Source organism: Otolemur garnettii, unplaced genomic scaffold (assembly GCF_000181295.1).
Source record: "Otolemur garnettii isolate 467f Iridium unplaced genomic scaffold, OtoGar3 scaffold00024, whole genome shotgun sequence".
In the NCBI taxonomy this organism is placed as follows: domain Eukaryota; kingdom Metazoa; phylum Chordata; class Mammalia; order Primates; family Galagidae; genus Otolemur; species Otolemur garnettii.
The window spans coordinates 13084414-13096765 of NW_003852419.1; the positions used below are offsets into that span (position 1 = coordinate 13084414).

Genomic DNA, 12352 nt, shown 5'->3' on the forward strand with positions numbered 1-12352 from the left:
ACTCCTGGGCTCAAGCGAGTCTCCTGCCTCCGCCTCCCAAGTAGCTGGGACCACAGGCGCCCGCCACAACGCCCGGCTGTTTTTTGGTTGCAGCCATCATTGTTGTTTGGCGGGTCCGGGCTGGGGATTCGAACCCGCCACCTTAGGTGTATGTAGCTGGCGCCCTAGCCGGTTGAGCTACAGGCGCCGAGCCAGAACAGAGTAACTCTTAACGAGAGTTCACTTGTCTGGGTAAAACACCAGAAGTAATGAAACAACCTCCCCCGTGACCCTAAAAAGCAAAGCAAGAGCTTGGTGTTCTATGTGGTTCTCTGAAGATGTAATGCTCGTAAGTTTTATAAAAAACTTCTATCACTCCCTCCTTTTTTCACCCTTTACCTGGTTTACTTCTCCTTTTCTTGTTAGTTCATTAGCTGTTTATTATGAAAGGAAGCCTAGGAAAGATTTTAATTATTTGTATAAGGCTTTAAATTTTTGAAATGATTTGAAAATTCCCCCAAATCAAACACAGACCAAATTTTGATAATTATTTCAGGTTGTTGCTTTTAGAAAAGGACATAGGGGAAAGTCAAATTAAAATTCCTGTTGCCAACAGTTACACCACAGTGTGCAAATAGCAGACGGCCTATACCTTTATTATTAACCAACTGCTTGGATCTGAAGCCTGCAGAAGAGTTGACAGTTGAAAAGTTGATGGCTGTAGTAGAGAAGGCCATAGCTCCCAATTCTTTTCTCCTTGAAATATCATCAGGAACCTCCAAATTCTCAGTACTACCTGTCCACTGTCCTGCTAGGACCATGGACTGCACCAGGTCATTCATGGCTGGGATGCAAATGAAAGCAAATGATCAGCATGGTAAATGTATTTGCTTTTAAATCTATTTTGTATTATAAATGATCTGGGTTTTGTTTATGAATTAATGTAAATGGATATCAAAAACTATAACCACGGGTCATCTGAATTATGACATGCATTCAGCTGAATGAAATGAATAGGCCAAAGGCTGATAAACTTCTGTACATACTTTTATCCCACCTCCACCCCCTATAAAAGACAAAGAAAGGAATTTTACTATGTACAACTGCCATGCTTTTGCGCAGTGATGTGTGATATAATTAGAAGCCTTCACAATGTGGTTTTGTGATGACAAAAATGGAATGAATAAAGGTAAGATGGAGAGCAGTTCTTATACAGCATCATTATTGAAAATGAAAGAGTCCTTGGTCAGAGCAGGTTACTGAAGAATTATTCATTTTATGAATCAAATTAAGTATACCATTCAATAAAAACCTGAAAGAGATGATATCCAAAGTGACAGACATTTAATATAATTAACTACCCACTCCACTTAAAAAAAGAAAACCCAGACCAGATATTATTATATAAAGAATGACAAACATTTTGAAGGGTTATAGGCCATTTTATTTATTTAATCTGATTCATTAAGGAAATAAATTTCCTAATGCTAAAGGTTTTGTTATATTTTCTTCCTTAAGTAAATTTCTTTGGGAAAAAAATCTCTATGGCATATAAAATTAAGGGGTTTTCTCTGCCAACTTTTAGAAAGCACTGGAAATTTACAAGTATATTACATGTATTACTAAACATATGCATATATATGTATCAGTGGACATACATATAATGCAAATTTAGCGCCAGTTTTGAAAAAACTATTCTTCCAGCTCCTTGTATTAGAGGAAGACTGCACTTTGCAAAATAAGGAAATTGGTACAGTCCAGAGAAAGGTTAGTGAAAAATTAGTAATGAAAGCCAGTGTAGTCATTTGAAAGAAGCTGAACTGTCATAAAGTCTTACACATGGAACGACGGTAGCAGGCCTTCATTTTGTCTTTATCCTTCGGTCTGTTCCTCAAAAAGGGCAGTCTTTTCAGTGCAACCACTTTAATGTCAGAGCATGAGGAAAAACAGAAACAGGGAAATGAAAGAAAAAAGGGAGAAGAACAGATGGGAGTTAAATGTTGAAATTAAGGACAGAAATGAATGTTTGAGTTTCAGCTATGTATGCTATATTAAAGTTATTATTCTCATGCTGCTGAGTGATAATGAAATATGAAATATGTACTTTGATACTTTAAAATACTTGGAAAAGCACTGAAGACAATGATGAGGAACATATACTTTGAAAGCTTGGATTGGCTACACTCCTATGAAAGTATGACCTGTTTAGAAATTACATATGGAGGGATCAATTTTCCAAGTTAAATTATAAAGGTAAACATTTAAAATTAAGGTTATTGGTGGGTCAGAGTGTACACGATGAAAACATACAGGATTCTTCAAGCCTCTATTTTCTTTAACCTTTTAAATTACAAGGCTTTATTTTGGAAAACAAAAATAATTTAGGAAAATACATATCTTACCAGTATTTTAGTAACATACATGAACAAAAATTGGGGTGCCCAAAGGATGTTTAAAACAATCTAAAGAATCACATTAAAAACATCTTTTTTTTTTTTTTTTTTTTAGACTCTAATGAAGAAAATAAGGGACTACTTCTTGCTCTTAAACTGGATTCTGGTGCATTTTCAGCCGCACCATGAAAACATACATCCTTTCAACCAAAGTCTTTCTAAAGATAAAAAAAATTATAGTAAGGTCATTTTACAGAAAGTTGACTGGGGAAAAGAGGAAAAAAGAGTACTTTGATAGTAGTAATAAATGTTACCACTAAGCTTTGATAAAGCTAAAACATAAGGAGGTACCCCAAAGCAAGCAAAAATCAGAGAAAAATATGTATAACATTTTCAGATATTTTGAAGGGCTTTTTGAATGAGTTCAGTTCTGTGAATAAAAGTTGAGATTATCACTCAAGTACAGGAGTCATTAGAACAAACAGAAAAATGTTCACTAGAAATACTTCTTAAGCTACATTTAGTATGAAATATAAAAATTATCATACCTTTTAGAAATGTAATTTAAGAGTTAAGAACATAACTTGCATAAGGACTTAAAACATACACAGCCTTGATAGCTCTGCCCTTTCTCAGGGTTCACTATCATCTTGCGAATAATCAAAGCTCTCTGACAAATTGACAAGCACCATTCATAATGAAACAATAATGGACAGCTTTTTAAGTTGTTTGATCACTACTAGGAAGAATCAGGATTCATTTAAGCTTTTAATTTGACCTATTTCTTCTCAAACTTGGTAAACACAGGTGTTTTCAATGATAAAAAAGAAAGGAAAGCAATATAAAAAATGGACACTTAGCTAAAAAAAACCTGAGTGGTTGCAGGATGAACATGTCTTAATTAGATACTTTTTGTTTCTGTTTTCAACTGTTTCCCAAAGACAGACACATACTCTTCCAAAATGGACAGGATAAAAGCAGTTTTAAATTTTCAAGTTGGAATGATTTTTTCTTATGGCAGTTAGTTTGTAGATATATACTGTTCATTTCCCAAAGCTTACTGAAATTAAGGGAGCACAGTATTATTGGGTTTTAGGTTTATTTTTAAAATTCTAAAACTGAACAACTGCAGAAAAAGAGAATATTCCCTCTGATTCTTGTTCTGGATATTTCAATAGAGAATGTGAAAGAATGACAAATTTATATTTAATCAGAGAAGTAGTTCTTTAAAAAGACTGTTGTGCCTTTCCTGTTTGTGCTAGTGTATCTGAATTGAAACGTTTCTTTTTTTTTTGAGACAGAGCCTCAAGCTATCCCCCTGGGTAGAGTGCTGTGGCATCATAGCTCACAGCAATCTCCAACTCCTGAGCTCAAGCGAGTCTCCTGCCTCAGCCTCCCAAGTAGCTGGGACCACAGGCGCCCACTACAATGCCCAGCCATTTTTTGGTTGCAGCCATCATTGCTGTTTTGGCGGGCCTGGGCTGGATTTGAACCTGCCACCTTAGGTGTATGTGGCTGGCGCCTTAGCCACTTGAGCCATAGGCGCCGGCTGAAACGTTTCTTTAATTAAAAAAAAAAATTAAGTATATAGATTTAGCTTACGGGTAAGTCCAGCAAAAGACTCAGTGTAATAATCTTATGTGAAAATATGGTATTAAATTGCTTTCTTGAGACTAACATACATACCTATGTACATGTGTGCATATGTAGATTTTTGCTGCTATAGTTGCATTCTGAAATACACACCATAGTATATAATGTCCTATATCCAAAAATATTGTCTATTCAGACATAATTCACCTGGGGCCAAAATTTTGAGTACTTTGGGGGTTGCCCATATGGAAAGTCAACCCCTGGGAGAAAGAGCTGTATTTAGCTTCTATTTCTTTTTAAAAAATGGTATGTATGGTTTTTTTTTTTTTTTAATTTAGTGACACTGGTAATTAAAAGGATGCAAAGTATCCTGTTTAAATACTTTTCTTTAAACTTTTACTTTGCTCTTACTGTTTAATACCAGTGACAAAACAAAAAGGCTATGAATTATATAGGAAACATTATAATGTGATACTTCTAAATTTGTAATAAAGAATTAAATAAGTTCATACACAAAAATTTTATCCTCCACCTATTTTATTATAATTGATCCTTTATGAAACAAACCCTCAATACTTTTCTTAACTTTCAGTTATTTCTGAATCATTGAAAAACAATTCATATCTAATTTTCTTTGCTTTTCCCTGTAACTTTGCTCCAATTTGACACCAAAGTATGTGAGCAAAAACTGCATCATAAAGTGCCTTATTCTGATTAAGTTATAGATAATTATTAAAATGAAATATTATACATATTTCTCACTTGCTCTTCCAATCACCCTGTGAAGTATGAAGCAAAGGTGGAAGACTTGCCCATATTAACAGAACTATCAGACGCAGAAGTATTCTCGCTCCTATTTTAAGGTTCTTTATAAAATACTTTACCCCCTTGGCCAAATGATGGTATCCCTGTATACGGTATATCTCAGAAAAAATAATGTGGTTGTATGCTATTATAGTATGCAATTAATTTTACAATCATATGGAATTAAAAAGAAATTCCATTCACCAGACTATTCCCCCAAAGGACTGTTGAAAGTTTTTAGAAAGAAATCTTTAGAAAGTTTCAAAATCAATACTGTATTTAAAGATTTTAAGGACTCACTGCTGCTTTTCTTGGTCCCCACAGTTTGGCCATCTTCTAAAGAGTTTGAACCCACTGAAGAACTATCTTGACTATCTTGATGGGGAAGCTGAAGAAATCCTTCACTGGAGTCTGAGCGGGTAGGTGTTAATGTTAGAGATTTCTGACGTTCCCGATTAATATCTTTCTTAGATTTTATCAATTTTCTCATTTTTAGAGTAATCCAGTTGCCTCTCCTAATAACATTTAAAAAAATTTTATCAGTCTAAAATTCAGTATATAAATCTGTCACAAAATCAGAGGTCTTTACAATATTAGCAATAACGTAACTTTTTTCAAATTAAAAATTCATAAAATTTGGTTAATGGTACCTTCTAGGCGGAGATGGGTCATAGAATTTGTATTGATCCATAATCTTCTCTTCCAATTTCTCTTTCTGCCGCCTTAATTCATTTAACTTATCACTATATAAATAAAAAAATTATATTTTAGGACATAATTATTTTGCATAGTTATGAATTATATTATTTTGTGATTATAATCTAACTTATCCTCAAAACATAAAAAATATAGATACCATGATTGACAACTAAGAGTTTATTAGGTATTAAAAATGGCTCACATCTGTAATCTTAGCACTATGGGAGGTCAAGGAAGGTGGATTGTTAAGAGTCCAGGAGTTTGAGACCAATCGAAATGAGAGTGAGATCCCATCTCTAAAATGACAGAAAAGTTAGCTAAGTGTGGTGGCTTGCTCTTAATGTCCCAGCTACTCAGGAAATCGAGGCAGCAGGGGAAAAAAAAAGCAGTATTTCCCAAGTTTCTCTTTTTCTTTAAATTTACAAGTTACTTAGATAAAGGAATTTAAGATTTAAAGTTTTTTTCAGTATGATTTATTTTTTTCCATATAGTCTTGTCACATATGGGTCCTCTAACACCATCTTTCTACAGCTATTAAACAAGCATTATATCAACATTGGTTATTTCCCATTCTTGGATCATTAGTATGTCAAATCATTTTTGGAAGGAAGGAAGGAGATTTATTATAGTTTATATAAGCAAAGTATAAAAAATGTTAGGGATTTTGTTTATTTGCTATTAGGTATATATAATAACCTTGCAACTATGCTTTATGCAAATACATTTTTTCCTTTATGGCTAAAAAAGAATGCTACTTTTAAGTAGTTTAGCCTGAATGTAGGCTCAGGGGAAACAGTGAGGACATCTTGGGTTAGGTTTTGCTCAGAAGGAAATCAGATATATTGAAAGATTTGCAACTAATCTTTGTTTAAGGTATTGTAAATGAATGACCAAATAGGATTAGAAAGGCTTGAGATAAAGCATTCAACAGGCGAACAGGGTTGTCTAGTTGAGAGGAAGGCTGCATTAGGGAAGTGGGAACTGGGAGGAGCTAATTTGAGAGATTATACAGATGGTTCCCAACACCGCCCCCCCAACTCTATGGCCTGTTAGAAACAGAGTTGCACAGTAGGTGAGTGCCAAGCAGGCCAGCTAAGGTTCAACTGTATTTACAGCTGCTCCTCATCACCTGAGCTCTGCCTCTCGTCATGTCAGCAGCACCACTAGATTCTCATAAGACTGGGAGTCCTATTATAAACCACACACATGCAAGGGATCTAGGTTGCCTGCTCTTTATGAACATCTAATGTCCACTACCTTACCCCGAACCCCCACATTCCCATCCAGGGAAAATACTGTCTTCCATGAAACCGGTCCCTGGTGCCAAGAAGGTTGGGTACTACTGCTATAGAAGATGCTTTGTGAACAAACGTTGTGAACAGTTATACCCACAGTACAAACAGCAGGTGGCCTATACCATTATTATTAATTATTTTAAAAGATGGAATCTTGGTCTGTTGCCCAGGCTGGAGTGCAGTTCTGTGTTCATAGCTCACTGCAGCCTTGAGCTCTTGGGGTGAAGCTATCCTCTTGCTTTAGGTTAGGACTTCAGGCTTGTACCACAATCCGTGGCTAATTTTGAAATTTTTTTGTAGAGACACAGTCTCACTATGTTGCCCAGGCTTGTTTCAAACTCATGGCCTCAAGTGATTCTCCTGTCTCAGCCTCCCATAGTCATAGTACTGGTATTCTAGGCGTGAGCCAGCCTCTATCTTTATTATTAACCACCTGCTTGGACCTGAAGCCTATGGAGGAGTTGACAGTTGAAAAGTTGATGTTGGTAATACAGAAGGCCATAGGTCTCAACTCTTTTCTTCTTCACCCACTGCCATTAGCAGCCTCCCAATTCTCAGCACTATCTACTTGTCACTCTTGCTGGGAGCATGTGATAAAGGCATTCAGCTAGAAAGGTCTGACATGTAAAATGGATATTTGTGACTTAAATCCAATAAATCAGAATAGATTAAAATAACCTTTACAAGTCAATTATATAGACACAATCACTGACACCCAGGAAATGCATTAGTCACCAGGGGTCAGAATATGAAGACTTTGAATAATGCCTCTGCTGAAGGTACAGCCTGAAATGTCAAGACCTTTATATAAACTCAGTGCTTCTTAACCTAAAATACCTCTTACAACAGGTGAGAGTAAAGGAATACATACCCCTGAAAGGACTAAAGGTGTAGCCCAAAGTGGCTGGCCACCAATGTGAAATTTGAGGTTTCGCATTTATCTTAATAGTTTATGCAAATTCTGCTGTTTGCTCCCTAATATACCTGTTACTACAGAAATAATGTTCCCTGCCCCCAAATTTTGTAATAAAATTGATGCTTCAGAAAAATGTATAACATATCCTAATCTCACACGTGCCCTGGTTTACCAACATTTACATTAAGTCTGAAAAGTACAGACACATTATTTCATGTACTCCTTAGGATAATCTGGGAAGCAGATATTGTTATCTTTATTTTAGAGAAGAAACTAATGATCAAAGAAATGAAGTGACTCAAATTGGGTCACACAGCTATGTCAATGGAAGAACTGAGATATGAATTAGCTATCTAATTTCAACAACTACACTATTTGTATTCTGCTGTGATACATCCTCATTTATGAGGCAAGGGGAGAAAAGGAACTAAGAAAAGGTAAATTGTGTAATACAAAGACTACCCACTCAGCTGCTCAGGCCCAAATCCCTGAGGATTCTTCCACTCTCAATGGAGAGTGAATTAATAAAGCCCTGTTCTCTCTCTCTCTCGTAATCTCTCTATATATCGTATTTCTTGTAGTTTGATCTTAACTTCTTTTTATGGCAAAGAAAAACCTTTGTGAATTGGTTCTTGACTGTTTAGCCCCTTCTATACTGGCCCCTCTTCCTCAATTTTGCTCCAGCAAGAACAATTAATTTTTTTGTCCTATACCACACCACAACATACTTTTATCACACCTCCAAGCTTTTCCACTGCTGCTCTCGTGGCCTGGCATGCCTCCTCAAGCAAACTTGCATTATACCTTTGAGTCTCAGCTCGTTTCACCTTAAGAAAGTTTAGTTTGCCTCTCCCAGACTAAGGTACCCCTCCTTTCCCTATGGCCACCTACATATACCTCCATTATAGAATTATTGTATTTGCATGTTTATTTGTATTTCTCACTTTATATTATTAATTTCTTAAGAGCCAAACTCATGTTTTCATGTTAGTATTTCTGGTTATTAACAGTGCCTAGACTATAAGCACTAAAAAACGTATGTTAAAATAATACTGTTGAAAATCAAGAAAAAGTAGTGTGAGTTTCTATGCCACCTGGCACACTAAGGATAAAATCGTAATATTTCAGAGTACAAAATTATCTGGTACCTACATGTACTGTCGTTGTTCAACATGAAAAAGATCTTTGCTTTCCATGTTCTGTTCCAAGAGTGTTCTGTTCTGCAGCATTAATGTCTGAATTTGATCTAGCAGATGTCGATTTTCTTCTTCTAAATTTCCTTTAAGTTGGCTTAGCAACTGTTTAAACACAAACATTTTTCAAAAAACATTTACATTTAACATAAATTACCTGAAACATCTAAAAAACATAAAGACTTCACAAAGACTTACGTCTGCCACTATTTGAACAATTAGATGATTGCATTTTCATGAGAATGTGATTATTCTACTGATAATGATGCCAACAGCTGAGTTACATTCTGTACCTATACATTTTAATTCTCAGCAACATTTGCTGATATGTGTATATAATAAATTATCTAGTTCCACAAATATTGCTTACAGTCTTCAAAATTGTTTAACTTACAGTCCCAAAAAGTGAGATTCAAATATCTAGTTTTTTCAGTAGCTATAAAATGTTATAGAAGTGAGTTAGTTCTCTGATCTATAAAATGAGTATTGCTCCCATCTTCCAAGACTGTTGTAAGGGCTAAAATTCAGCATCATCATGTGCAGATTTTTGGACCCCAGCATTTGAATTCAGCAGGTCTGGAGTAAAGCCCAGAACTCTACATTAAAAGAACAAAAGGGCTCGGCACCTATAGCTCAACCGGCTAAGGCACCAGCCACGTACACCTAAGGTGGCCGGTTCGAATCCCCAGCCCGGACCCGCCAAAACAACAATGACGGCTGCAACCAAAAAATAGCCGGGTGTTGTGGCGGGCACCTGTGGTCCCAGCTACTTGGGAGGCAGAGGCAGGAGACTCGCTTGAGCCCAGGAGTTGGAGGTTGCTGTGAGCTGTAATGCCACGGCACTCTACCCAGGGGGACAGCTTGAGGCTCTGTCTCAAAAAAAAAAAAAAAAAAAAAAGAACAAAAGCAAGCAACAACACATACTCCTTCTACCCACTCAAAAAAAGGAAAAAGAAAGAAAACAAACATTTTGAAAATTTTCAACAGGTACAGAAAATCAAAGAGAATAATACCTTAAATAACCATAAACCACCATCAAGATCCAACAACTGCCAATGTGTACCATGTTTGTTTTATCTACATATTGTTAAATTGAAATGTAACATATGTGTAGATCCATTAAAAAACTGAATGCATTTGTTCTCTGTACCCTTTTGCAATATGACTTCTCACTCTTCCTAGCATGAAGTAGAATCTATTTCCCCTCTTCTTGAATTTAGAATGCCTTTGGCCTACAGAAAGTGCAGGACATGATTGTATGACAGTTCTAAGCCTAGGCTTCGAGTTGCCTTGTGTGCTTCCACTCAGTCTACTGGAACCCTAGTGAAGAATGAGAGGCCTCCTGGTGTAGAGAAGAGTTATCCCAGCTGAGACCACCAGCAGACCTGTCAGCTCACTACAGATGCAGGAAGAAATCCTTGGATCATACATCAGTGAGTGGATCAGCATATCTGCTCAGCTGAGTCACAGACTAATGAGCAGACCAAAAAAAAAAAAAAAGAAAGTTAACGTCCATTACTAACCACACTAAGGTTCTGTGGTTTGTTAAACTGCATTACTGTGTCAACAGACAACTGGTAAAATATATATACAGAAAGAAAATAGATTTTAAGTGGATATAGAGCTCAACAAATTATCACTGAGTTTTAAACCAGTACCTAGATGAAGAAACTGAACATTAAATGTATTTTAGAAATACCTGAGTTACCTTCCAATCTTTATCCCCTCCAAAGTTAACTACAATCCCCACCTCTTATACCACAGGTTAATCTTTCCACCCCTCCAAATCACACTATTATGACTTAGTCTCAGCCAAAGGTTAACATTTCAGTCAAGTTGTAACAATCAATCAGGGATAAGTAGATAGCTAGCACCCTGTCTGGTTTCTCCGGAGCAGCTTTCCAGATCACCAATAACATATGGGGCCTAATCAAGATCCACTGTTTCACTTCTTGGAACTTCTACATGGTATTTCCAAAGGTCACCAGACATGCATATATAGGGGAAATGGGAAATTACAGCTAAATGTACCTTTAGTTAAAAAATATACATTATAAAATTTTACAAAATATTTACAAAATGTTTCTCTATGTGTTGATATATAAATATAAAAAATATAAAATATACAGTAGAGCCTCTGTAAGTTGACCACTTAAGTTGATCAACTGGTCAACATACAAAAGTGGTCTACATAAGGAACTAGGCCTATTTACTAATGTGTACTTGTGGTGCATGTCTAGTCTATGAAAATTAGGTAAACTTAAGGAGGCAGTAAATGTAGGAAGGTGGTCAACTATGGACATCATATTATAAAATATAATGAGTTTGTTAATTTTTCCTACATATGGCAACCTTTGGGATACCCTGTAGTTAAATTTCTAACTAGCCCACTGCTTTGATACTTTGTCCCAACCAAATGCTCTCAAAGAGCTGACTTCTGATAATTCTCCCTGGCATGTCTCCTCTAGCAGCAAAACTGCTGTCCTGTGATAACTGCCAGGTATAGAATGAGGGGAAGTAAGGGAGAGGGGAATGGGAGAAGCCACAAAATAAAATGTCCCAGAAAAACATAGTTCCTCCCCAAAGCTCAGTAGTTTATGCCTTGGTTGAGTTCTAGAATCCTAAAATAGCTATTTTTGACAGTTCTATCCAATTTTGTTGTTTCTTAGGGAGTTGACTGGCCATGTTTCCCACTCTACCATTCTGGAAGTATACCTAATTATATTTGGACTTTTATAAATCATAAGTAGAATGAATGTTTTGTGTTTCTGAGCTTTATTGCATAAATAATTATATGTGGTTTCAAATTATTTTTTCTATTGGTTTATAATTTCATGCCAGGTGTACAGTAAACCTTTTTTCATTGAACACATGCATAATTGTATAATTTTCAAAGCATCTAGATATTAAAGTTTAAACTATTATTTTAAAAAATGTTGAAATTAATGATACAGGATGTTTTTCTTAATTATTTCTTTCAATTACCCCTGGCCAAGTTCTTTTAGAAATACTATACTAACCACATATGGCTACTGTCACTATATGTATATACATACATGCACTACATATGTAGAACATATATACACCATGATCATTTACTTTTTAGTCATATCTTGGTGCCAAAAGGAGAAAATAGTGATTCAACACGTTAAAGCTCACCTCACACTGGTTATTCAGCTTGGTGGATGTAATATCCAACTGTTGGTATTGTTCCTTTAGCTTTGAAAATTCAGCTTCTAATTTTGTTTGTTCCAGTTTGGAATTATTTAGAAGACTTTTTAAATTTTTATGGTCAGTTTGCAACACTTCAGACTCTTTTAAAAGTTGACTATATGTATGATTCAACCTATAATTAGAAATCATAATAGAAATCAAATTAGATTCTCTTAATAGCTTTCATTGTAATACAAAGAATGTGAAAATGCTGTAAATAATATTCAGAAAATAGAAGATTATTTTCTCAGTAATTAAACTGATCAA

General features: G+C 35.6%; 1 protein-coding gene across 12 annotated transcripts in view; it reads right to left on the minus strand.

Annotated features, from left to right (window-relative positions):
* Positions 1–12352, minus strand: part of CCDC88A (coiled-coil domain containing 88A) — a 121960-nt gene that overhangs the window by 10486 nt on the left and 99122 nt on the right. For 9 of the 12 annotated variants that reach the window (XM_023512091.1, XM_023512092.1, XM_012804041.2 and 6 more), the window contains exons 22-27: positions 12032–12218; positions 8832–8977; positions 5420–5512; positions 5070–5284; positions 1817–1900; positions 632–823 (exon numbers count right to left, since the gene is read on the minus strand). In XM_023512091.1, the coding sequence (XP_023367859.1) occupies positions 632–823; positions 1817–1900; positions 5070–5284; positions 5420–5512; positions 8832–8977; positions 12032–12218 (917 nt within the window). The remainder of the gene's footprint in view (positions 1–631; positions 824–1816; positions 1901–5069; positions 5285–5419; positions 5513–8831; positions 8978–12031; positions 12219–12352) is intronic. The other 3 variants (XM_012804042.2, XM_023512089.1, XM_023512085.1) reach the window with 1 other exon arrangement.